The 26,517-nt window shown below is 38.6% G+C and overlaps 1 protein-coding gene across 4 annotated transcripts in view; it reads left to right on the top strand.

Moving 5' to 3' along the window:
• Ripk2 (receptor interacting serine/threonine kinase 2) overlaps positions 1 to 20,753 on the top strand; it is a 40,896-nt gene extending 20,143 nt beyond the window's left edge. For 3 of the 4 annotated variants that reach the window (XM_021630912.2, XM_060386025.1, XM_021630913.2), the window contains exons 5-11: positions 1,119 to 1,168; positions 2,303 to 2,464; positions 7,343 to 7,428; positions 11,317 to 11,403; positions 12,600 to 12,693; positions 15,303 to 15,464; positions 16,015 to 20,753. In XM_021630912.2, the coding sequence (XP_021486587.1) occupies positions 1,119 to 1,168; positions 2,303 to 2,464; positions 7,343 to 7,428; positions 11,317 to 11,403; positions 12,600 to 12,693; positions 15,303 to 15,464; positions 16,015 to 16,352 (979 nt within the window). In that variant the 3' untranslated portion in view covers positions 16,353 to 20,753. Of the gene's footprint in view, positions 1 to 1,118; positions 1,169 to 2,302; positions 2,465 to 7,342; positions 7,429 to 11,316; positions 11,404 to 12,564; positions 12,694 to 15,255; positions 15,465 to 16,014 lie in introns of all 4 variants that reach the window. The other variant, XR_009592481.1, reaches the window with a different exon arrangement.
• The last annotated feature ends 5,764 nt before the right edge of the window (positions 20,754 to 26,517 follow it).

Genomic DNA, 26,517 nt, shown 5'->3' with positions numbered 1-26,517 from the left:
AATTTACTGTTATTGTTGTTTCAAAAACCAGGCCTTTTATATTCATCTGTTTTATGGTAGTGGGAGTGTCAAAGTTTACTGCATATACATTTACAGCTGTTACTTGTCCTTGGCTAATTCATCCTTTTTTAGTGTGGCATTCTTTCTGTCTCTTCCAATCAACTATGGTTGGTAGTTGGCTTTGTCATCAGAATAACTTCTCAGCCTGTTTTTGATAGTTTTATCTTTACCAATAAGGTAAGATTCTTAGAGAAAACAGAAAGTAGGATTTTGTTTCTTAATCCAGTCAACTCTACCTACTTATTGGTGAGTTGCTACCATTTTCATCTAAGGCTACTTTTGAAAGATACTAACTCCCGTAGTTGTTGGCTGCTTTTCTGGTGATTGAGTTATTGTTTCTTCTTTATTTTCTCACTTATGGGTATCAGGGATTTGATAACAGGCTAATATCCGTGTACTTATATGTTTGTGAATTATGTTTTTATGTTCAAGCTCTGTATTCCCTGTAAGAAGGAAAAAATAAGGAATTTTTTTTACTTAGGATTTAGTGGGATTTTCTCTGTAATCTTCAGTTTGCTCAAAAATAATGTGTTGATATCTTATTCCATTCATGTTTCATTTTTGAACATGTAATTCACTTAAAGGTACTGAATTTTTATATTGTATCCATTTATTTCAAATATAAACTATTCAGCTTAACTAGGTAATTTGTAACTGAAATGTAATTTTTATCAATTTTTCATAATATACTTGTGCTATGAAAAGACTATTGAAAAAGTCAGTAGAATGGAGTTATGTTAGACAATCTTATTGATTTTTATTTTGTGTGAAAAATAGGGACATCATATTAGACAGTACATTTTATCTGTATGTTTAGAAAAATTTGTCACAAATGTTCATTCTAGTATATAGCACTAAGATATTACTGTGGCAACTTTATATTCTTCATTAAAATTAATTCTTTTTAAAAACTATTTCAGGCATATATAGTATTCACTATCCTACCTATATATGGTGATTCTTTACCTTATCTTCAAAATCATTTCATTTTTAAATAATGCTATTCTAGTTTATTTTACAAAGTCTACTTTTAACATACAACTTTTTAACTTAAACAGCTATGCAGTTATCATGTGGGAAGTGTTATCCAGAAAACAGCCTTTTGAAGGTACGTATACTCTTGATTACTTTATTGCAGAGGGCATTGTAGTGTTGGCCCACATGCAAAACTGTCTAAAGCTCATCATAGTTTTAAACATGTCAGCCATTCATTATGTATACTGTGCACACTGTTAAAACAGCAGTTTATCAGTTATGCATCTGCTGCATACTACAAAGTATACTAGATTAAGGATCAGTTATGAAGAGTATACTTGGCTTAAGGATCAGAAAATAAAAATCTAAATTCTAGTTCTTGTTCTAGAAACAATTAACTCTGTGGTCAACCACAAAATCTCATGTTCTCATTTTTGTCCTTTTAAAAAGGAGATTTTTTTTAATTTCTTTTTTTTGGGGGGGCGGGGAGCAGAGTCTCACAATGTAGTTATTGCTGCCCTGGGGCTATATATAATATAGACCAGGTTGGCCTTGAACTCACAGATCTGCATGTCTCTGCCTCCCAAGTGCTGAGTTTAAAGGCATGTGCCATCACAGCTGGCTTTATTACTCTTTTCAAGATCATGGTAGCTATAAAACTGTGTGAAAATTTATTTCTTCTATAAATACCAACAAACATTGAAAAATAACCTTTGTCATCCCCAGATAATACTGGGGCATTTTATTTGTTTTCTTTTTTTGGTGTTTGTTTGTTTTGGTTTTTTGAGACATGGTTTCTCTGTGTAAACTTGGTTGTCCTGGACTCACTTTGTAGACCAGTCTGGCCTCAAACTCAGAGATCCGCCTGCCTCAGTCTCTGTTTTTAATTTTTTTTTTAAGTTTGTAATGTTCAACTTGTTGCGTTATGAATATCTTCAACATTTCAGTAGTTTAGCAGACAGCATTTACCTCTCATTCATGTAAAATATTAGTGACTGTCCCTTGTTGGCTCTGCTAGGCTCTGCAGAGCTCTGCCTGGTTCAGCTCTTCTCACATCCCCATAGCCAATCAAGAAACATGTCTAGAGCTGGGGAGGAGGGGCTGTGAACTCCTCCCATGAGAGGTGCTCAGGGCTGGCACTGGCTGGGGAGTAAAGTCCTTATAGAAAAGGGCAATTTGAATTGGTCTGAAGTTTAAGAATCCTCATTTTTATTTGAGTAGTGTTAGTAGTATCTTTCCGGCTAATGAACTGTATTTGTTTTGACAGAAGTCACCAATCCTTTGCAGATCATGTATAGCGTGTCACAGGGCCGCCGGCCTGACACCAGTGAGGAAAATTTGCCGTTTGATATCCCTCATCGAGGTCTCATGGTCTCTCTAATACAAAGTGGATGGGCGCAAAACCCAGATGAAAGACCGTCTTTCTTGAGTGAGTTGACAGTTCCGATGTGGACCTTTGAATTCTAGAAATTGTCAGTAGACTATAAATAAAGTATTCCTATTCAAAATATATGCCCATTTGGAAACTGCTATATGAGTTATTTTGCTTTTGTTATCTGTTGTATTTATGTATAAGTAATTGCGCCTAGAAAAGATTTGAGAATTCCTAAGAGAAAAGTGCAGTTGTTTGGTAAGAGTAATAATCTGTTCACTTAGTGAACACCTGCCTTTTGTTCCCTCCTCACTGGGATGAGCACAGGGACCGAAGAATGAATATGTCATCTTAGCTCAACCTTCTTCTGAAGAAAGCATGGAGAAAATGAGTGACTAAATAAGGCAGAGATTGTGGAGTCAATCCTGCACTAAAACAAATGTGCTGGTGCACAAAAGCCATGCTGACGGGTTTTAGGAGTGTGTGTGTGAGTGCTGTTTGAAGCTTGAAACAGCCAGTCATTTGCGGACTTAGGAGGAAGTAGCTCCAGCAAAGAAAACATCCAGAGTAAAAGTTCTGAGACTAGCAGAAAATGTGTTGTGTTTTCAGGGAATAAAGAGAAAGTCTGTGTAGCTAGAGCCCAGTGAGCCAAGAAGGTGGCAAAGATGCTTTAACAGAGAGCAAGGGAGCTGCTGGTCACCCTCTCAGACCTATGCTCCAAGTGCAACGGAAGGCCATTCACTCTCTGTCTCTTCTGGAAGCAATATAATCTAATTTAAGTTCAGTTCAGAATCGTCTTGACTGCTGTATGGGGAAGTGACTGTGGGAGAACAGAGAAGAACAAAAATACCAGTTAGGAAACTCCCTCAGTAGTTGTCCACGTTAGGTGATAATTCTAGACTTAGAACAATTATCCAGAATTAGGATATATTTCTGAATGATCAGAATGATCAGACCTATAAATATAAACAGGAGAAAATCTTAAGACCTTACTTAGGCAGACATTTGACTCAATAGGATTTAAATAAATAAATGAACTTGGGAAATTGAACTTTTTTTTTTTGTTTGTTTCTTTTTTTTATTTTTTTATTTTTTTTTATCAGTTACATTTTATTAACTCTGTATCCCAGCCATGTCCCGATCCCTCATTCCCTCCCAGTCCCTCCCTCCCTCCCTCATCTCCACCGTGCCCCTTTCCAAGTCCACTGATAGGGGGGACCTCCTCCCCATTCATCTGATCCTGTTTTATCAGGTATCTTCAGGACTGGCTGCAAAGCCCTCCTCTGTGGCCTAACAGGACTGCTCCTCCTTTCGGGGGTGGGGAGACCAAAGAGCCAGTCATTGAGTTCCTGTTAGAAATAGTCCCTGTTCCCTACTTTGGGAAATCAATTGGTTACTGAGCTACCACAGGCTACATCTGAGTGGAGGTTCTAGGTTATATCCATACATGGTCCTTGGTTGAATGTCAGTCTCAAAAAAGACCCTGTGCCCAGATATATTTGGTCCTTGTGGAGCTCCTATCCTTTCCCCATCAGACTAACTCCTCTTCTTTCTTATGATTCCCTGTACTCTGCCAAAGGTTTGGTCATGAGTCTTTGCTTTGAAAACACTGCTAGTTAGAGTCTTTCAGATGCGCTCAGTAGACTCCTGTCTTACGTTCAATGCTCATCCCATCTGTCTTTCTAAATGAGGATTGATCATCTTACCCCATGTCCTCTCAATTGATTATCTTTTTTAGGTGTATAGATTTCATTATGTTTATCATATCTTATAGGTCTATATAAGTGAGTATATCCCATGTTTGTCTTTCTCCTTCTGGGATATTTCACTCAGAATGATCTTTTCTAGATCCCACCATTTGCCTGCAAATTTCATGATTTCCTCCTTTTTGATTGCTGAGTAGTATTCCATTGTATAAAAATACCACAATTTCTGTACCCATTCCACCGTTGATGGACATCTGGGTTGTTTTGGCTATTACAAATAGCTAGGTTCTGGCTATTACAAATAGAGCTGCTATAAACATGGTTGAGCAAGTGTCCTTTTTGTGTACTTGAACAAACTTTGGGTATATACCTAGCAGTGGTATAGCTGGGTCTGGAGGAAGCACTATTCCTATTTGTCTTAGAAAGCGCCAGATAGCTTTCCAGAGTGGTTGTACCAGTTTACATTCCCACCAGCAGTGGAGGAGGGTTCCCCTTTCTCCACAACCTCTCCAGCATGTGTTATCGCTTGAGTTTTTCATCTTGGCCATTCTGATGGGTGTAAGGTGATATCTCAGGGTCGTTTTGATTTGCAGGGAAATTGAACTTTAAAACAATTAGAACTTTGTACTTTAGAGCAAAGGCCTGGGCTGTGAAGCTGGTGTGCCGGAGAAAGTGCTTGTCATACAAGCCTGGGGACCATATTTTGGATTCCTAACACCCATACAACTGCCCTGCAGGTGTGTGTTGTGCCTGTAATCCTTACACTTGGGAGGTGGACATGGGTGCCCAGAATAAGCTGGCTAGCTAGACTAGCCAAAACTGTGAGCTCTGAGGTCCAGTGAGAGATGCAGCCTCAGTATATAAAATAGAGAGCAATCAAATAAGGTAGCCAGTGTCAACTTCTGACCTGTGCAGACACACGTACATACAAACAGGCATACAATATGTCCACATCACTCACATGCACACACACTTACGAAACTAAATAAACTGCTAAAATATGAAAAGACAAACCACAGATGGTGGGAATATATTTTTATATCATATCTCTATTTAAATGATTATATCTAGAAATAAAACAGAATTCTGAATAATCCAATACCGAGACAAATAATAAAAATTTTTAAATTGTAGATTAGAATTTCATTGAAGAAAATATACAGTTGACTAAAAGGCATATAAAAGGGCTTTTCACATCACTAGAAAATGCAAACAGTGATATGCCAATTAAAACCCACTAAAACAGCCATGATAAAGAGGACAGATAATAAGAGATACTGACCTTGATCTGAAGTAATGAAATCCTCAAACATAGCTGATTGTATATGCTTAATCATATAGACATGATTCATATAACCAACTAGAAGAAGGAATTTAATTACTGTTACAACTATAATAACATGTAAATGTTTTTATGCAAGAAAGAATCTAGGACTTGTGATCTAAACCCAAGCATCGCTAGCACACAAGTAATCTAGATTAGGTCACCCTAGATAGAGAATTTAGCCTGATGGCAGAGAATACAATACCCATGTTAGACCTCTGGGGCATTCTTAGAAATTGGATAGAGGAACAAGAAAATGGAGTATAAAGGAAGACAGTGTCCTCTCTTGTCTAAGAAGAAGCCAGAAGGACTGCTCCAAGGAGGGAGTGGTCAGTCTGTCTAATCTGACCATTGGTCATGTAAGCCAGACTTTAGCTAAGTTTAGTGGTGAGAGACAAAAGTAGGAGAATCTAATGAACTTGAGAGTTTGAGACCAACCTTGATAATAAATATACAAGATCCTGATATAGAAAAAAGAAAGAGAAAGTTTTTTTTTTTTTTTTTTTTCCACACTGGCATCGTCATTAGTAACCCATACAAATGTAGCTTCTCTTTTGGAATATTGGAGCTCTCTGGAGTTGCAGGCAGTCGTAGGCTGTCAGAGGTGGGTTCTAGGGACCAGACTGGGATGCAGGGACAGTTTGTGCTCTTAACCACTGAGAATCTCTTCAGCCTCCACATGCAGTGTTGGTAGGGTATGAGGACAGAAACCGGTGCTAATGTGTGAGAGTTAATTAGAGGGGCAGTTAAGATTTTACTTCTTTTATGTGTAGTCTTCCTGTTATGGGTTTTCAGTTCTTGTTCTCCCTTCCTTCCTTTCCTTTCTCCCTCCCTCCCTCCCTCCTTCCCTCCCTCCCTTCCTCCCTCCCACTGTATTTGTGTGTGTGTGTGTGTGTGTGTGTGTTGTGTGTGAGTATGAGCGTACTCCGTCAGTGATCAGTGGACAACTTTCAACACTTGGTTCTTTCCTTCCGCCACAGCACTGGGGATGAAACTCGGGTCATCAGACTTCACAGCAAGCACTTTCATGCACTGAGCCATCCTCCTGGCCCAGCCTGTCACAGTGTTTCACATGTGCCAGAAACAAGCCCGTTAGCAGATATTCAACTCAAAATGTAGTCTACTCCTATTCTGTGGCTGTGCTTTTCATTTTTTCTTAACAGTGTCTTTTCTCTAGAGCTGTGGTTCTCAGAGTTCCTAATGCCGCAGCCCTTTAATACAGTTCCTCATGTTGTGCTGACCCTAACCATAAAATTATTTCATTGTTACTTCATAACTGCAGTGTAGCTACTATTGTAAATCGTCAATATCTGACATGTGAGGCCTGTGGAAAGGTCATTCGGCCCCCAAAGGGGTTGCCACCCACAGGTTGAGAACCACTGCTCAAGAGTACAGTTTTCAGAATTGTTCTTAGGAGTCCAGTTGTCGGGTTTCTATGAATCTTATTTTTGATGTCATATCTAAAGAATTTCCTTAAGTGAAGGTTTTGAACATTTTCTACTGTTTATATTTAAGTGAATGATCTATTTTGAGTTAGTTTATATGTATGGTGTACAGTGCAGTTATAAATGACCTGTTATAATAATGGCTGTTCAAATGTCTTAGTATAGCTAACTTTAAAGGACTATCTTCGCCTTGTGGAATGTAAGGCTCTCTGTTGAAATCAGCTTGCCAGAGTTGCAATGGTTCATTTTCAGGCTGCTGACTCTGTTCTGTTGGTCTGCTCTGTTGTTTGTGTCAGCAATAAGAATCCTTAAGATGAATGCATGTTATCACTTTAGTGAAAGACTGACATGGGGCCTTACAAGATAAATGTTAACATTTGAGTTTAAATTATTAGAAGTAATCTGAACTTAAATTTCTTGGGTTTTTGTTTTTTGGCTTTGTTTTGTTTTTCTTATTTAGAATGCCTAATAGAACTTGAACCCATTCTGAGAACATTTGAAGACATAACTTTTCTTGAAGCTGTTATTCAGCTAAAAAAGACAAAGGTAAATCTCCCTTTGAAATTATAACATAAAACTTAAAATAGCTATATATCACTTGTGAAGTTTTAATTTAGTTTCCCAGAAACAGGCTAGAGTTTGGAGGTGGGAAAATTTACAAGGGTCATGATCACTGTGTTTTTCCTTTGTCGACATAGGAATTTCCATTTCATTCAAATGGGCCACCTTCAGATTTAACACTTTCAGAATTCTCAACATCTCAGATGTGAACTTAGAATTTGTACTAAGGCACCTGTGTGCAGCAGACACCCTGAGTCACTCAGGAAGGTGCATATGATATATGTTAGTCTGTATTTACTTCTGTTAAGTGTTAGTGCCCATGGAGGATGAGTGCTTGCTCTTCTTTAATGTACTTGAGTTTTTCTGAGATTTATTTCCATATAAAACAGTAGCATTTATGCTGTATCAGAGGCCCAAATTGTATTTTTATTGCTTGGTTTTTATCTTGTTTTCTTACTCAAATACTTCACATTGTATAGACTAAGCTGTCAGAGAAGTTAATGTGAATGACCTCGGGCAGTTGTCTGATCATTATAGCTCTTGTGTGTGGATCAGAACAACTGAAGGTTTACAAAGCAACTGTAGTTCCTTAGAGCAAAGTAAGCATAGGCTAGCACTCTCTCGGTTTCATTAAGCTGAACTCCATATATGCTAATAAAACTACTGGCTAGCCCAACTCTATGGTGATGAACAAGCACAGTCCATAGTTTCTTTATTGACTGACAGTTTGCTTTTTCCTCCTAGTTTGCTGGACCAACTAGCATAAAAGATTAATATGAAAAAAAAATTCATAATCAAATTAAAGACTACCATAGCATCCGATTCCATGGATCAACATGTCTGCTTTTATGCCAATATCATGTGGAGTATCCACATTTTAGCTGGATTTAAAAATGAACTCTTTGAATAATTCGTAACTTCTACAGCCTTTTCCAAAGATACCAACATCTAACGTCAGTACTAACTTCTCAGACTGTTTCCTTTTGTCTTTTCTTTTCTGTTTCTCCTTGTAAGTTTCTCTTTTTCTCATCTCTCTCTAAGCAGAGGTAGGTGAGTAGGGCCCTGGTGACCATCCTGTAATCCCATCTACTTGGGTAGGCTAAGAGAGGAGGACTGCAAATTCAAGGTGAGCCTGGGCTACTGTGTGAGCTTGAGACCACCATGAGCAGGTTAACTAGGTCTTCTCAAAATAAAAACAAAAGGAGGGAGGGGACCTAGAGGCATAATTCAGTGCCAGATCATTAAATGGAAAAGAAGAAGCAGAAAAGGGAGGGAGATACTGTTGTCTGGATATGAAGAGAAAGGGAACCATCCCACATCCCTTTTTTTTTCTCCAAACACTTTGAATATGCAGATCCTATATATATAAGGCTTAATGTGTAAAACTTTTATCTTCTTAAGTAAAGTAGATGTTTTCTGATAGTTTAGTAACCACAAGATGGGTTTGTCATTGTTTTATGTCACAGTATTATTTTTATATAAAGTTGTAGTTGAGGAGGGTGGTTGAAACCCTGGTTTCTTTGGATGAGATTATTGTAGAATAGAAAAGTTAGTCACACTCCTCTGTATTTATAGAAAATGCTAAGTACTTTGTATGAAGTCTGAACTGCTACAAGATTTCAACTTCTTATTCATTTTTTATCATTCATTCCCTCACAGACTTTTTAGCTCATCTTTCTTCATCTTTCCCAGAACAAATACTGACTTAGACCATAGGGATTTTTATTACTGATATTTGTTTAAAGCATTACATTTAAATACATAAAACACCTTTAAGTGAACTCTACTTACATATATGCAGTAACGATACAAATCCCATGTCTACTCCAGAATTTTTTTAACATATTATGAACAAAATTGTTCTTTGAAGAAAAATATAATGAACAGCTAGGAAACAAAGTAAATAAACTGTAATCAATATAAAAAATAAATATTTAATTAAAAAAAGAAAAGAAAAGTACATAGCCTGTGAAACTAACAGTAGAATAGAAATTTAAAAGCCAAGTGTGGTGGTGTGCCTCTAGTCCCAGCTACTGCAGAGGTGGAGGCAAAAGAACTGAACTTGAAGCCAGGGCCAGCCTGAAAAACACATGTCAATTCTGTCTTTCACAGACACGTACACATTTAATATTCTCTATTTAGAGTGGCTTGGTTTACTTGCATTTTCTATATTTTTAAATTATTTTAGCCAGCTCTTAATTTTTGGGTTTTTCCAAGTAAGTGCTCCTTTTATCTTGGAAAATAAACAGTGAACCAAGAAAGTTTTTTTAATGCTTTCTTGTATATCTTCCTTGGGTATGATTCACTAGTCTATAAACAATTTGAATTGTCATACCTCATTAATTATAAAAAAAATAATGTATTACTAATGAAAAGATGTATTAGAAATGTTTCATTAAAAGTAAGGAAAACTTTACATAACAGATATAGCCAAAAACGAATTTGAAGATGCATATAAAATTATGTGTATAGCAGGTGTGATGGTGATGTCTTTAATCCCAGCACTCAGATGGCAAAGGCAGGTGGATCGCTCTAAGTTCAGTAACAAGATGCATGTCCTGAAGGGTTGCATAGTCTCATACACACACACAAACACTTGTTGAACAAGAATTTACTAAATATAGATCCACTATATATACAGGTGGCTATGAGTCTTTTCCACCATATGGAGCAGGAAGCTGGGATAGTGGAGAGCTGAGTACAGAATCCACTAGTTTCTAAAGTTCTGAAGAACAACTAACATTATATATAATATATATATATATACACACACAGAGAGAGGCTTAGTCGGGTGTGGTAGTTTTTATCTGGAACAACAACACTCCGAAAGCTGAGGCAGGTAGATTGCTATGAGTTGGAAGCCAGCATGGACTACATAGTAAATTCCAGACCAGCCTGACCCTGACTACAGGGTCAAGTTGTCAAATGGAGTTTGAGGCACGGGATGGAATTCCAAACTTGTCTGAGTCTACTTTATGGATGCCAAAAGTAAATCACTTCGCTATAAAGTTATAGTATTCAAATATTTAAACAAATCACATGTTTAGCCTCTACCTTTTATTTAATACTTGCAAGTAACCTTTGCACTATTTGCATGTATTACTTCTGATTCTCCTTACAGAAACCCTACTACATAGGTGTCCTTATCTCTGATACATAAATAGGAAATGTAATGTTATGTTTTATCCCCCACCCATGCACATGCAAGTGACCCTAACTAAATTCAGTAGAGGATGGAGATATATATATATATATGTTAAGACATGAAAGTAGGAGAGGGGACAGGATGAGAAGTGGAGTTCTAAAGGGTGTAGGAGGGACATAAGAGAGGGGAATGGAATGATGACTGACCAAAACACATTATATACATGTAGGGGTCGGGTCAGATAGTTATCGTATCCGTGACCATGACACACACACCCCACCCATACCATGGAAACACACCAGCACCTTTACATCATCCTAACCTTGGTTTCTTATCAGAAAGTACAATAAAAATCATAATAGAACTTTAAATACAACTTTGCATAATATGGATAGACCACATGGCAAAATTGAGCTCCTGGCTTGAACCAAATACTTCATTCTCTCAGTCTTTAAACAATCCTGTTTGTAGGTATTAAAGATGCAGCTGCAGCACTCTTGAGAGATATACTTATGAAATCAACCAATTAATCTGAGGCAGGATGCAAAGTCTGTTCTCTAAGCATTTCTTGTTCTATACGGTCTCTACCTAATAAAGTTATACGTTCCCCAATGATCTAGATCTCATTTCCATTGATTTTTTTGTATAAATAAAACATGTGATGTAGATTGTGATTTTATTCTGTAATTTCTAATTCCATTTAAAGTACATGTGTGTGTTTGTTCCAGATACAGAGCACATCGAGTACTGTTCGCTTGTATGACAAAAAAATGGATTTATCGCTGAACATACCTGCAAACCATCCTCCACAGGAGGTACAAATGTACATCTGGTATTTATACTAAACTTGAATGTGAGAAGAATGTTAAAAAATCATTTAGTCTAACCCCCTTTTCTATACGGATGGGAAACTAAAGTCCAGGGAGTGTTTGTAATTTGCTAAGTAGTCATGGCCATCTCTAACCTGAAATCCCACTCTGTCATCCTCTGATGATGCTCTAGAGTAGTATATAGGTAAACCATAGGAGATAAATTCAGCACTGTTTTATACCACCCCTCCACCTCTTACAGTAAGTAATAAGAGAAATTCCTGTTGCTCTCCAAGAGTTATGTTATGAATCATTTTAAGACTATATGTCCACTTTACAGGTTCGTAAAAGTTATAGTACATTCAAAAGAACATTAAAGCACAACACTTGGGTTTTTTTTATACTTGTTAATATAGTGTGTGCAGGTATATGTGTATGTGTGTATGTCAAAGGATAACTTACAAAAATCCAATCTCTCCTTTACTTTGTGGTTCCCAAGGATCAAATACAGGTCATCCACTTGGCAAAAGTACCTTTACCCACTGAAACACCTCACTGGCCAACAATATAGTTTCAAATTCACTTTTATATAAAGTAACTAATTTGATCCTATGCTAATTTTTGATGGAACCTGAAAGCCAGAGAGTTGCAGTGCATTGTTAAAGGGTAGTAAAAAAAAAGACAATGACAGAGCTAAGAGTAAAGATCCCCATGTTTTTTCCAAGTTTTTCAATCCCTTTGGGTTGAAAGAACTTGAAACTAATCATTTGCTCCAAGGCACATTTCTTATTCATCATTATAGCCACTGGACAGATTGTCTGAATTATGATGAGTGTAAACTTGTTTCTGGGACATAACTATTGCCCCATTCCCTCCATTTGAGTTGATAAAGAAATTAAATTAGAGATTTGGGATATAGCCCAGTAGTAGAGTGCTCACCTAGGATGTGTGAACCACTTTGTATAATTTATTCACATAGTAGAGATGGGGGTGAAAAAGAAGTTACATTTATTTGTGATGGTTTTATGTGTTATTTCTTTGGTTCTGTAAACTATGATTTATAGTAGTTCTGGGTTTTCATTTTTAATCAGCCAAAGGCAAGATCAGTTTAGAAACTATAGCCACGTAATTCTAAAGAAGCCTTTCTACAAACCTTTATGTACACAGCTTCCCTCAGCCTGTTGGTCCTCTGTTTACTTTAGGAATCTTGTGGAACCTCTCTACTCTCTAGAAACGCTGGTTCTCCTGGAACCTCCAGGTCCCTATCAGCTCCTCAAGACAAAGGTTTTTTATCTGGTATGTATTGTTAAACAACTTTTCCACTTTCTTTCAAGATTATTTCATTGGCAAACAGATGGTGCACATGGAACGCATTTTTCATTTGCATTCATGCTCCATATTTTTTTAAGTAACAAGTCTGTATATATGAAGGTAGCAGTGGCATAATGAACAAATACATTTACTTAAAGGCATTCTGTGATCATGGTGAAAAGGGTTTTTTTTTTTCTTAATCTCACAAGAAAAAAAGAGAAGTATTTATAAGTTACCACAGTAACTATATTTTAAGAGGGATATATGTACTACAAGGATCAAGACATATTCTTTACAGAATATTTTCAATAGCTGTAAGGGAGCTAGTTCTTGCTTTATAGATTATGAAATCTCTGGATCACATAGCAAGTAGACAGCAGATCCAAGACCTGATTAAAGCCAGACTTTTTTTAAATTTTTTATTAATTAATTTATTCACTTTGTATCCCCCCTGTAGCTCCTTCCCTCCTCCCCTCTCAATCCATCCCATCCTCCCCTTCTCCACGCATGCCTCTCCCCAAGTCCACTGATAGGGGAGGTCCTCCTCCCTTCCCTTTGACCCAAGTCTATCAGGAGTGGCTGCATTCTCTTCCTCTGTGGCCTGGTAAGGCTGCTCCCCCTTCAGGGTGAGGTGATCAAAGAGCAGGCCAATCAGTTCATGTCAGAGGCAGTCCCTGTAAAGCCAGGCTTTTTTGATGAATGCTTTTTTGTTTGTTGTTTGCTTATTTTCTTTTTTAAGGCAAGGTTTCTCTGTGTAGGCTTGGCTGTCCTTTAACCCTGTAGACCAGGCTAGGCTCATACTCAGAGATTTGCCTGCCTCTGCTTCCAAAGTGCTGGGATTAAAGGCATGTGTAGCAGTGCCCAGCTTGATGGATATTTTCATGTCACTCAACTGTACAGTGTCATTGTGAAAACTTATTTCTGGCTAAAGGCTAACCTAAAGTTACGACAGACAGGCACTTTGTGAAAAAGAACAATATGGAGTCCAGAAGCAAGGAAACAGATAGCAGAGGGTAATTTAGTTTTTCTGGTAAGTAGAATGAATAAGAAAAGATAAAAGCTAAGGAGGACTTATTGTAAAAAATTCCTAGGGGCTGGAGAGATGACTCAGTGGTATAGAGCAATTACAAATCTTCCAGAGGACTCGAGCTCAATTCCCAGCACCCATACAGCATCTCAGAACTGTCACAAGTCTAAATCCAGAGGATCTGCTACCTTATTATGGCCTCCATAGGCACCAAGCATGCACAATGCACAGCTGTAGATGCAGAACAAAACACATACCGGTGTGTGTGTGTGTGTGTGTGTGTGTGTGTTTAAATATTTTTAATTAAAAAAAGAAGAATTCCTGTACTCAGCGAAGCAAATATGGGCTTTTAAGTTCAGGAAAGGGCATCAAATACAAATTTTTGCTTTACAAAGGCTCATCCTGCCTGGAATTTGAAATCTTCTTTAATTTATTGCTTGTATGTATGAAGGGGAAGGGTGTCACACATACCATGGTGCACATATAGAGGTCAAAGTTCAACTTTTGAGAGTCACTTATCTCCTTCCACTGTGGATTCTGGGAATCAAATTCAGGTGAAGCCATTGCCCTGACCCACTGAGCTACCGTGATGGCCCTAGAGAAAAGGAGACTAGGATTAGGGGCAGGTAAGAGCAAAAGCAGGGTGGGTATTGTCAGAGGTTAGGGAGATGCACTGATGCTTCCTCCGAACACTTCCTCCTGGGTTAGAGATTCCTGGAATGCATCTGGAGTTTTCAGATGATTTTTCAAGTGACTTTTCACTTGAGCTGAGAGAGAAGGAGATAAAGCTGAATAAGTGGTTAAGCTGGGAAAACACCACAACTTTTAGAACGAGAACTGAAATGGAGTTTAGAGTTAAGGTGGATGATGGTTATGATTTTAATATTTTTATTTTATTTGAGATCAGTGCCTATCAGTATGATCTGCAGTACACTTCTGAGAATTTGAATTTGAAGAGACAATGTATTCAGTGATGGCAGAGAGATAATCGCATAAACTTGAAGCAGAGATAAACAGTTAGAGCACTGAATTTGTTTTCTAGAGGGAAAAGGAGAAAACATGTCAATGATAGATTTATTACACTTGAAAGTCCATGTATTTGACAGACATTTAAAGTGGAAAAGGAGGAAATCACAAGTAAGAGAACGAGACTATGAGAAGATGGGAAGTTTGATGATTTATACTAAGTGCAGAGCAGGCAAGCACTAACACTAGTAAAACACTATTCAGTATAAATACTTATTACTCTAAAACGTGTTTGCAGGGCTGGCAAGATGGCTGTAGGTAAAAATACTCCCAGCCAAGCCAGCAACCTGAATTTGACCATCAGGACCCACGTGGTAGAAAGAGAGCAAGTTGTCCTCTGACCTTTACAGACGTGTGCACACACACAAATAAATGTAATAAAAGATATTTACAGTATTTTCAGAATTGGATTTCTGAAGTAGCTTCAATTACAGTGAAAACCCGAAGCCATTGGAACCTACCTTCTCTATGACCCACCTGTTGATATTTTACAGATAGGAATATCTAATGAAAACTCTACCCCTAATGAAATGTTCTGTAGGAGGACCTCAAGACTGTTCTTCATTGAAGCTGCATCACTGTCCTGGAAACCACAGCTGGGACGGCACTATTTCTGCATCACAGAGGGAAGCTTTCTGTGATCACAGACCCAGCCAGTGCTCACTGGCTTTACTAAAACCTCTCTTGGTTGAGAAAAGCTTGGGTAAGTATATGCGTCGAGGGGCACTTGAAGTGTTGTATTTCCCTTCTAAGCACACGCTGGGTGGATTGACCATATAATGTTTTTTTTAGTTTTCATTCCCTAGCTCAGTAAATACTTGTTTGAGTAGGAAAGCATTTCCAAACTCCATGCTGACATGTCTTTAGAGGGCCAGATGCATTCCAGGAATCTCTAACCCAGGAGGAAGTGTTAGGAGGAAGCATCACTTACTGTATTAGTAAAAGTGAAGCTATTTCTGTTTATCAGATAGGCAGGTATCCTTTATATCTGAAACAAAACAAAAATTGAAGTCACATTGCCCTTCAACGTAGCATATAAACATATAATACTCTTTCTGAAAGATGAATGAAGAGATAAAGCACAAGTGTTCCAATAGTTCCTGGAAAACATAAGCATTTTCAAAAAATATTGTTGGTACAGGCACAATCATACAGAAATGTGTGTTCTGCGTACTCATTTTTACACAGAAGTGTGCTTGTTGCTTATGTCTGTCCTCAGCTTTATACATTGCTCATGCTTTGCTTTTCTACAGAGCGCCTGCAACCTGGTATAGCCCAACAGTGGATCCAGAGCAAGAGGGAGGACATTGTGAGCCAAATGACTGAAGCCTGCCTCAACCAGTCACTGGACGCCCTTCTGTCTCGGGACTTGATCATGAAGGAGGACTATGAACTCATTAGCACTAAACCCACAAGGACCTCAAAAGTCAGGCAGTTACTGGACACCACTGACATCCAAGGAGAAGAATTTGCCAAAGTTATAGTACAGAAGCTGAAAGATAACAAGCAAATGGGACTCCAGCCTTACCCGGAAGTACTTGTGGTTTCCAGAGCACCATCTTCAACTTTCCTTCAAAATAAAAGTTTATAAGTGAGTCTTTTTTGAGAGGAAAGTCAGTTTACAAATGGTTATTTATGTGTCTATTACCTGGATAATGTTTGTATGAGGATATGAGTAATAGACGCTTCACTGAAGGTTTTTTTGGAAGAGATAAGTATGAGTCTCTTTCCATGACATTGCAGTATTTTTTAAATTAATGTAAGTGAAAAGTTTGCATTGTGCTGTAGTTCAGTTTTATGTCTACTTCAAATTTCACTACTTGAACTTTTTTATGTAATAATTACATTTTTCTTGTTCATGACAGTGCCTTAAAGATGGCCTTTTTTTCTGATAGAAAACATTTTCAAACTCACTTTATCCACGTCTTTTTCATGATTGCTCTGAAATGCAATCTGACTTTATGAAGCTGTGATACAGTAGTCCCACTTTGCAGTCCCAAGTTCGGGTCTCCAAAGAGTTACTTATTTTAAAATTTTATTTACAAATGTTTAAAAGGTTGTTTCAGGGGATACAGTGTGTATAAAGAAAGAAAAAGGAATCTTTTACTAACCCTGGCTATCTCTCTGCCTCTATTTAACCTTTGCCTCCCTGCAGTCTGCAGAGTGAACAGCCCATTGTGTGTCCTGCTGCAGCCTGCTTCCTGCTCTTGTTTAAGCACGCTGATTGGAGAGAGGCTCTTACTAGTGTTGCTGGCTTTTGAACACAACATGGTTTTGGAAGTAGAGGGCACGGCAGGTCCAATCCTCTAGCTCAGATGCAGATATGACTCATTGTGTTCAGTTACCACTGAATGGCTGTGCTGTTCTATTTTTTATTTTCTCAGCTTGTTCACACCAGCTTCACAACCAACAATAAAAATGCAGTACAGTGTGAGTTCTTTTTTTCTTTAGGTTGTTAGCTTATACAAGTAAAGGGAACCTGTGTGAAGTGGTGCCTTTTTCTGAAAACTGTTGAACAAACTTAGCAAAAATTGAGAAACAGGATAAATTTGAAAGCTCAAATTTGCAAGATGCACCAGACTCATAACTTGCCGGAAAAGTTAGAAATAAAGACTAAAAGGACTTACATGGCATTGAGACAATGAAATATTCTTTAATTTGAAATAAGATTTTAAACACCAGAGTTGGAGAGATGGCTCAGCACTTAAGAGTACTGACTGCCCTTGCAGAGGACCCAGGTTCTGTTCCTAGCACTTACATGACAGCTCATAACTATCAGTAACTCCAGTTCCAGGGGATCTAAACCCTCTTCTGGCCTCTATAGGTACCAGGCATATACACAGTCCATTGCATGCAGGCAAAGCAACTCATACACATAAAGTAAAAGGGTAAAAAAAAAAATTAAGAATTTAAATTCCATTTTAAAATAACATTAACCTATGATGTGATTCTTATGGGACTTTCAAAACCATGGAAATTTAAAGAGAAAGATAAAAATTAGACTCATGAGTTGCCTATTAAATTCTTTTTAAAGTATTAAAATAAAAACATGAGTGTGATGGCACACACCTGGTATCTCACAACTTTGGAAGCAGACTGATCAAGAATTCAGAGTCATCCTCAGCTACTTAACAAGTTCAACTATCTGAGACCCTTTCTTCAACAAACAAACAAAAACAAAAAAGATTAAATTTTGAAATATAAAAGAGTAAGTTTTTTTTTAAGATTGCTTTCTTTTAACATTCTTTCTGTCTCTTTCTGTCTATTTCTCCTGGTGATATGTGATATATATATAGATTGATAAAATGAACCTTGCTCTAGCCTTTCCTTTTGCTGCAAACTCTACAGTTCATCACATGTGAGCCATGTAAGCATGTCTGTGGTTACATGCTTACAACCCAGCTGTTTTTCTGCTATGATTTACTGTAAGGAATACACATGTATAGTCACTCATTGTCATAGCCCTGCAAACGTTCTACATGAACACAACATACTGACCAGAAGAATCTTCCACTGGGCAGTGGTGATGCACAGCTTTAGTCCCAACACTCGGGAGGCAGAAACAGGTGGATTTCTGAGTTTGAGGAGAGCCTGGCTGACAGAGTGAGTTCCAGGACAACCAAGGCTACACAGAGAAACCCTCTCTCAAAAAACAAACAAACATGTCAAGGATCGGGATTAATCTGTAGTGAGCTCTCCTTTCGTAGAATCATTACTCTCACCGGCTGATTTTTGCTGTGACCTGTATTTGCATTTCCTCTTTTTGAGGGCATGTGATACCTTGTGCTGAGTATGAGCAGTCAGCACAGAACAAGGCCGGGCATAGAGAATAACTCTAATAAATAGTAAAATGAAAGCTGCAGACGGGGGCGAGGTGCACCCTTCAAATCCTACTTTCCAAGATGTATGCAAGTACAGATAAGTAGAATCATTTTTAAGTAGAACAGAGATTCAAAACTTTGTATCATTTGAGCCACATAATAAGGTTCTTGTTTTGTTTTGTTTTGTTTTGTTTTGTTTTGTTTTGTTTTGTTTTGAACCTTTTCATTAACTAAAGGAGAATGGCTTCATTCTGTGCCAGTTGTGTGTGTGCTTAATTTTGACCAACTTTATTAAAGAAGAATTCAAGCACAGAACTTTAGAAACAATATTTAGCAAGAATTTTATGATTTATAACTTTCATTTTGAAAGAGAATTTCTATCCAGGAGTGGTACTGTTTTTCTCTATGGCATAATACATAAAGTTAATAATATCCAAATAAAATGACAGTATAAGGTATTAAATAAATTCCAATAAAGGCAGTTCATGAACATGCCAACCAGTCACTGAAATAAATAGCAGATGGAAATGTTAGGATTCAGTCACTCTAGGGCAGCACTGATTGGTCTCTCCTTTAACATCTAGACAGTGCTAGATAGAGATGGTGTCTTCATAGTGGCTTTTTGCATGTTTGTTTGTTTATGACAGGATTTCTCTGTGCTAGAACTCACTTGGTAGACCTGTTGACCAGGCTGGCCTCGAACTCCCAGAGATGCGCCCACCTCTGCCTCCCACATGGTAGCGTTAAAGGTGTGCGCCACCGCCACCCAGCTTTGTAGGGCCTTTTATTTCTTGCTACCTACAATACAGTCCAGAGACCAGCATTGACATCATATAGATTATAAGAACTATAAGTTCATAGCCTCTCAGTGGTGCTAAGATCCAGAAATCTGTTTTAACAAACCATGTTAGCAGTTCTTATCATGCCTAACATTCAAGGTTCTTGTTTGGAGAAACAGTACAGAACGAGCTATAAAATAATTTCACCTTTGACTTACAGATTTCTTTTCATGACATCTCTGTGCTACATTTATCTTGAGACTGTACAGTCTCTGAACTAAGATTTGGTTGGTTATATATATGCACCCAACTTACGTTCTCAAAGGAAGATGGGTAGTGTCATATTTTTGAAAGATCACTTAAACATAATATTCAATATTCAGACCAGAGTCAGTTCCACAACTCAGCTCTCTAAGGAAGAGCTTCAGGACAGATAAACACTTCAGTCCAGAAAACAGAGACCCAAGCTAATGCACAAAGAATGTGAGTAAGGTTTTCCTTTCTCTGTGGTAGTAAGATAAAAGTAAAGCTTTTTAATTAAATTATTTTTATTCTCTGAGAATTTTACACATGTAGGCAGTGAAATATGATTCTTAGGCCCCATTTCCCCTCCCAGCTTACCTCCCAACACCCCCCTCTGCTAACCTCACATCTTGTTTTTCTTTCTTACTAAGTACAGTGGGTCAGTGGGTGTGGACTTACTGGGAAACAGCCCTGAAGCACTGCGAATCTTATAGTGGCTGCATCCTGCAAGAATGAGTCTCCCTTAGGCTGATTTTTATTTTTCTTCGTTAATCTATACGTCAGCAGCATTCTTAAGAAATTCTACATTTTCTAATTTATGGAGAAAAGTTACAACCAATTGGGAAAGGGAAAGAATTAGTAGTTATTTATAATGGGCCATACTCACAAACATCTCTTAGTTTTCAGAAAATCTTATCATCTCTAAAGTTCTACCTTCTGTATTCCATAGAGACCAATTCCCAAATGATCTCTTACTTTTTCCCTCTCAATTGAATCATTTCTTTTCTTTTTTCTGTTTTTTGAGACAAGGTTTCTCTGTGTAGCCCTGGCTGTCCTAGAACTCTATAGACAAGGATAGCTTTGAACTCCGAGTTCTGCCTGCCTCTGCCTCTTGACATGCCCCACCATACCTGACAGAAAGCATTTCTTTGTCCATCCCAAGTACTCATATTCTTTATGAAGACAAAATTCCTTCACTTGACCTGAGGTTTTTTTATCTGAAGAATTACTCTATATTGACTCCGTTTTTGTTAACAATTCCTTTCTAAATGGTTTAATATTTAAGGAACCTTGTTGGTCTCATAAGTTGCTTAAAATGTCATGTCATATAACTAATGAATGGATTAAAATGAACAGTTATGCATCTGATGCTCCAAGCTCCTTTATAAAAATGTTAATATACCTGTATGTATGTATGTGTGTGTGTGTGTGTGTGTGTATATACACCTCCTCATTAATTTGTCTCTACACAGTATCATTTGCACATTGGTACACTGATTTTTAAAACTCTGTTTCTCAAGGCTGGACAGATAGCTCAGTCAGCAACCCCTCAACTGAGACTCCTTCACAGGTGACAGGAAGCTATGTGAAGCTGATTGGGAAAGCTGACTCAGCCACTGTCTAAAATTGTGTTTGCTTCTGTAGAAAGTACAACTTAGAAAGCCATATATATATATATATATATATAAACTTATATATATATATATAAGTTTACATAAAATAACAAAAGAGCCATTGTATTTTCCACAATGAAAAATAGTGGGGAGGAGGGGCAAGATGGCGGCGCCGGGAGGACTCTCATTCTGAGCAGCAGCAGCAGGATCAGCACAGTGACCAGTAATCAGAACTCGTGGCCATAAAACACAGTCATTGTGTTTCCCAGGTGAGAGGATACCCCACGGTGGGGGATTCAATCAGTTTTTAACTCAGCCGGCTAAACCGCGGAAGAGATCTCGGTTCCGCCAGATGCTTGGCTGCCGGCTGCCAGCCCCAGCCCCAGCCCAAAGCCACAAGCCAGTGTCTCTGGTCACGGTCCCAGACTGAACCGTGCACACCACCCTATCAGAGACTGGAATTTTCAGTCGAGAGATAACCCCAGGGTACAGGAAACGATTGGGACCGGCCTTAGGTCACCCAGACATCCCTGGAAAAGACTTGGTTCCACGGGCACCCCAGGAGCTAGCCTGGAGCCAGAGCCGGGGACCGAGGCTCCAGCACCACAGAGCTCTGCTTGCCTGCGCGCCTGATTCGCCGCCTGAGATAGAACTGTGGGCACCAGGGCACCAGCGAATGAGTTTCACTGTCTGGTGCAAACACACAGGGAGGGAAACGGCTGGTCTGATCTCAGAGCACTCAGCCGACACCCCCAGCCTGAAAACGTCCCCGGAAAATTACCAAGCTTAGGGAGGCACCCAGGCTCACAAAGGCCGCACAAAGGCAGACACAGGCAGTTTCTGCGTACCAGACAGCTGGCTGAGACTGAGCCGCCATTACCCAGCTGTGCTCCAGGCACAGGCAGTTTCTGCGGCCAGCCAGCTGGCGGACACTGAGCAGGGTGCACCAGGGCAAAAAAGACACTGGGAGTCCCTGTCTCCAGAGAATCCACAGGGAAGGAAGGAGACTGTACTGAATTAAATCACCCAATCCTTCCCTAGAAAAAGTCTAGCAGACCAGTGGGGCCATCCTTCAGCTGTGCTCCAGACACAGGCACAGTTGCTGCTCGCCTGATGTCCAACTGGGTCACAGCAGCTGATCATTAAATTTACAACAAGAAACCCAGAAACAGGGCAGCTGCCCTCAGGATTTCCCTGGGTGAGAGGAGAACCCTCTCGACTAACAAAGACCACAGTTACCACTCAGGTCTATATCCCTGAGGTGAGCAACTCCTGAAAAAACACCAGCCATCCAGGGACTATACCCAAAAAGCTGGGAAGACATCCTTCAGGAAAAACCAGCTTTCTGCAAAGGGGATTCTCGCCACCACAAGATCCCCAGGAACCACCAGAAAATAACCCCAAACACCTAAGATAACACAATGGGTAGAGGCCAGCGTAAAAGCTCAAGAAACAAAAGACAGAGCAATATGGCACCTCCAGAACCCAGTTACCCAGGGGCAAGTAGCCCTGGACACCCCAGCATAACTGAAATCCAAGAAGATGACCTAACAACTATGCTCATGAAGATGATAACAGAGGAAACAAATAAGATTCGTAAAGACATAGAGGAAGATAAACTCAAACAGAATATTGCCATCCGTAAAGAAATAGAGGAAGCTGCAGCCAAACAGTTTATGGCCTTTAGAAAGGAAATACTTAAAACACTGAATGAAATAAAAGAAACAGAGTTGAAGGAACTAAAAGAAAAACAGGAAAGTACAATCAGACAGGTGAAGGAAGTAAACAAAACAACTCAAGACCTGAAGATAGAATTGGAAAAATTAAAGAAAACACAAATGGAGGAAATAATGGAAAGGAAGAATCTAGGGAAGAAAACAGGAACTACAGAGGTAAGCATAACCAACGGACTACAAGAGATGGAAGAAAGAATCTCAGGTGTAGAAGATACAATGGAAGAAATCGATGTATCTGTCAAAGATCATGTTAAATCCGAAAAATTCCTGACACAGACCGTCCAAGAAATCCAAGACAATATGAAAAGACAAAACCTCAGAATAATAGGTATAGAGGAAAAAGAAGACTCCCTTCTCCAAGGCCCAGAAAATATTTTCAACAAAATCATTGAAGAAAATTTCCCCAAGCTAAAGGAGAGGCCAATTAGAATACATGAGGCCTACAGAACACCCAACAAATTTGACCAGAAAAGAAAATCCTCCCGCCACATAATAATCAAAACAGTAAGTATACAAAACAAAGAAAAAATACTAAAAGCTGCAAGGGAAAAAAGCCAAGTTACATATAATGGCAAACCCATTAGAATCACACCTGACTTTTCAACAGAGACTATGAAAGCCAGAAGGGCCTGGACGGATATCATGCAGACCCTAAGAGAACACAGATGTCAGCCCAGGCTACTATACCCCGCAAAACTCTCAGTCCTCATAGACGGAGAAAACAAGATATTCAATGACAAAAACAAATTTCAACAATACCTACAAACAAATCCAGCATTACAGAAGACACTAGAAGGGAAAATACAACCCAGGAAAACTAGCTACATTCAAGAAAACACAGGAAATAAATAACCTCACTTCAGTAAAACAAAAAGCAACCAAGCACACACCTGATGACCACAGCCAACATCAAAATGAAGGGATCTAGCAGCCACTGGTCATTAATCTCTCTCAACATCAATGGACTCAACTCTCCAATAAAAAGACACAGATTAACAGAATGGATACGTAAACTAAACCCAGCAATCTGTTGCATACAAGAAACACACCTAAGACACAAAGATAGACATTACCTGAGGGTAAAGGGTTGGAAGACGACTTTCCAAGCAAACGGACCCAAGAAGCAAGCAGGAGTAGCCATTCTAATATCTGATAAAATAGACTTTCAGCCAAAATTAATAAAAAGAGATGGGGAAGGACACTTCATACTCATCAAAGGAAAATTCCACCAGGAAGACATCACAATCCTGAACATCTATGCCCCAAATACAAGAGCACCCACATTTGTTAAAGAAACATTGATAAAATTTAAAGTGCATATAGATCCCCACACATTAATAGTGGGAGACTTCAACACCCCACTCTCAACAAAGGACAGGTCAACAAAACAAATTAAACAAAGAAACAATGTCTCTGACAGAGGTCATGAATCAAATGGACCTAACAGACATTTACAGAACTTTACACCCAAACACAAAAGAATTTACCTTCTTCTCAGCACCTCATGGAACCTTCTCCAAAATAGACCATATAGTGGGTCACAAAGCAAGCCTCAACAGATACAAGAAGATTGAAATAATCCCTTGTATCTTGTCTGATCACCATGGAATAAAGCTGGAACTCAACAATAACAGAAATAGCAAAAAGCCTACACACACATGGAAACTGAACAACTTGTTACTAAATGACAGCTGGGTCAGGGAAGAAATAAAGAAAGAACTTAAAGTCTTCCTAGAACTCAATGAAAATGAAGACACAACATACCCAAACTTGTGGGACACAATGAAAGCAGTACTAAGAGGAAAGTTCATAGCACTAAGTGCCTTCAAGAAGAAATTCGAGACAGCTCATTCAAGCACCCTAATGGCTCACTTAAAAACCCTAGAAAAAGAAGAAGCAGACACACCAAGAAGGAGTAGACGGCTGGAAATAATCAAACTCAGGGCTGAAATCAATCAATTGGAAACAAATAAAACAATTCAAAGAATCAATGAAACCAAGAGCTGGTTCTTTGAGAAAATCAACAAGATCGACAAACCCTTAGCCAAGCTAACTAAAAGGCAGAGAGACACCACCCAAATCAACAAAATCAGAAATGAAAAGGGGGATATAACTACAGACACTGAGGAAATCCAAACAATCATTAGGACTTACTTCAAAAGTCTATATGCCACAAAATTTGAAAATCTAAGTGAAATGGACAATTTTCTTGATCGATTTGATTTACCAAAGCTGAATCAGGACCAGGTAAACCAACTAAATAGTCCTATATCCCCCAAAGAAATAGAAGTAGTCATCAAAAGTCTCCCATCCAAAAAAAGCCCAGGACCAGATGGCTTCAGCGCAGAATTCTACCAGACCTTCAAAGAAGAGCTAACACCAATTCTCTTCAAACTATTCCACAAAATAGAAACAGAAGGAACATTACCAAACTCATTCTATGAAGCCACAGTCACCTTGGTACCTAAACCTCACAAAGACTCAACAAAGAAAGAGAATTTCAGGCCAATCTCCCTTATGAACATTGATGCAAAAATACTTAATAAAATACTTGCAAACCAAATCCAAGAACACATTAAAGATATTATCCACTATGACCAAGTAGGCTTCATCCCAGGTATGCAGGGGTGGTTCAATATACGGAAATCCATCAATGTGATCCACCATATTAACAAACTGAAAGAAAAAAACCACATGATAATCTCCCTAGATGCTGAAAAAGCATTTGACAAAATCCAACATCCATTCATGTTTAAAGTATTGGAGAGATCAGGGATACAAGGCACATATATAAACATAGTAAAGGCGATATACAGCAAGCCTATAGCCAACATCAAACTGAACGGAGAGAAACTTAAAGCAATCCCACTAAAATCAGGGACAAGACAAGGCTGCCCACTCTCTCTCTATTTCTTCAACATAGTGCTGGAAGTCCTAGCTAGAGCAATAAGACAATTGAAGGAGATCAAGGGGATACAAATTGGAAAGGAAGAAGTCAAATTATCACTATTTGCAGATGATATGATAGTATACGTGAGTGACCCAAAAAACTCTACCAGGGAACTCCTACAGCTGATAAACACCTTCAGCAAAGTGGCCGGATACAAAATTAACTCAAAAAAATCAGTAGCCCTCCTGTATACAAAAGACAAAAGGGCTGAGAAAGAAATTAGGGAAACAACACCCTTCACAATAGCCACAAATGACATAAGGTACCTCGGAGTAACCCTAACCAAGGAAGTCAAAGACTTGTATGAAAAAAATTTCAAATCTCTGAAGAAAGAATTAGAAGAAGATATGAGAAGATGGAAAGATCTCCCATGCTCATGGCTTGGCAAGATTAACATAGTAAAAATGGCCATCTTACCAAAAGCAATCTACAGATTCAATGCAATGCCCATCAAATTACCAACACAATTCTTTACAGACCTGGAAAGAAAAATTCTCAGCTTCATATGGAATAACAAGAAACCCTCTTCTGGAGGTATCTCCATCCCTGATCTTAAGTTGTACTATAGAGCAACAGTTTTAAAAACTGCATGGTACTGGCATAGAAACAGAATGGTGGATCAATGGAACTGAACAGAGGACCCAGAAATAAACCCACATACTTATGGACACCTGATCTTTGACAAAGACGCCAAAACCATTCAATGGAAAAAAGATAGCATCTTCAACAAATGGTGCTGGTCCAACTGGATGTCTACATGTAGAAAAATGAAAATAGATCCATACTTATCACCCTGCACAAAACTGAAATCCAAGTGGATCAAAACCTCAACA

The sequence above is a fragment of the Meriones unguiculatus genome, chromosome 6 (genome assembly GCF_030254825.1).
Source record: "Meriones unguiculatus strain TT.TT164.6M chromosome 6, Bangor_MerUng_6.1, whole genome shotgun sequence".
Taxonomy (NCBI): domain Eukaryota; kingdom Metazoa; phylum Chordata; class Mammalia; order Rodentia; family Muridae; genus Meriones; species Meriones unguiculatus.
This window is presented reverse-complemented; position numbering and strand designations above follow the sequence as displayed.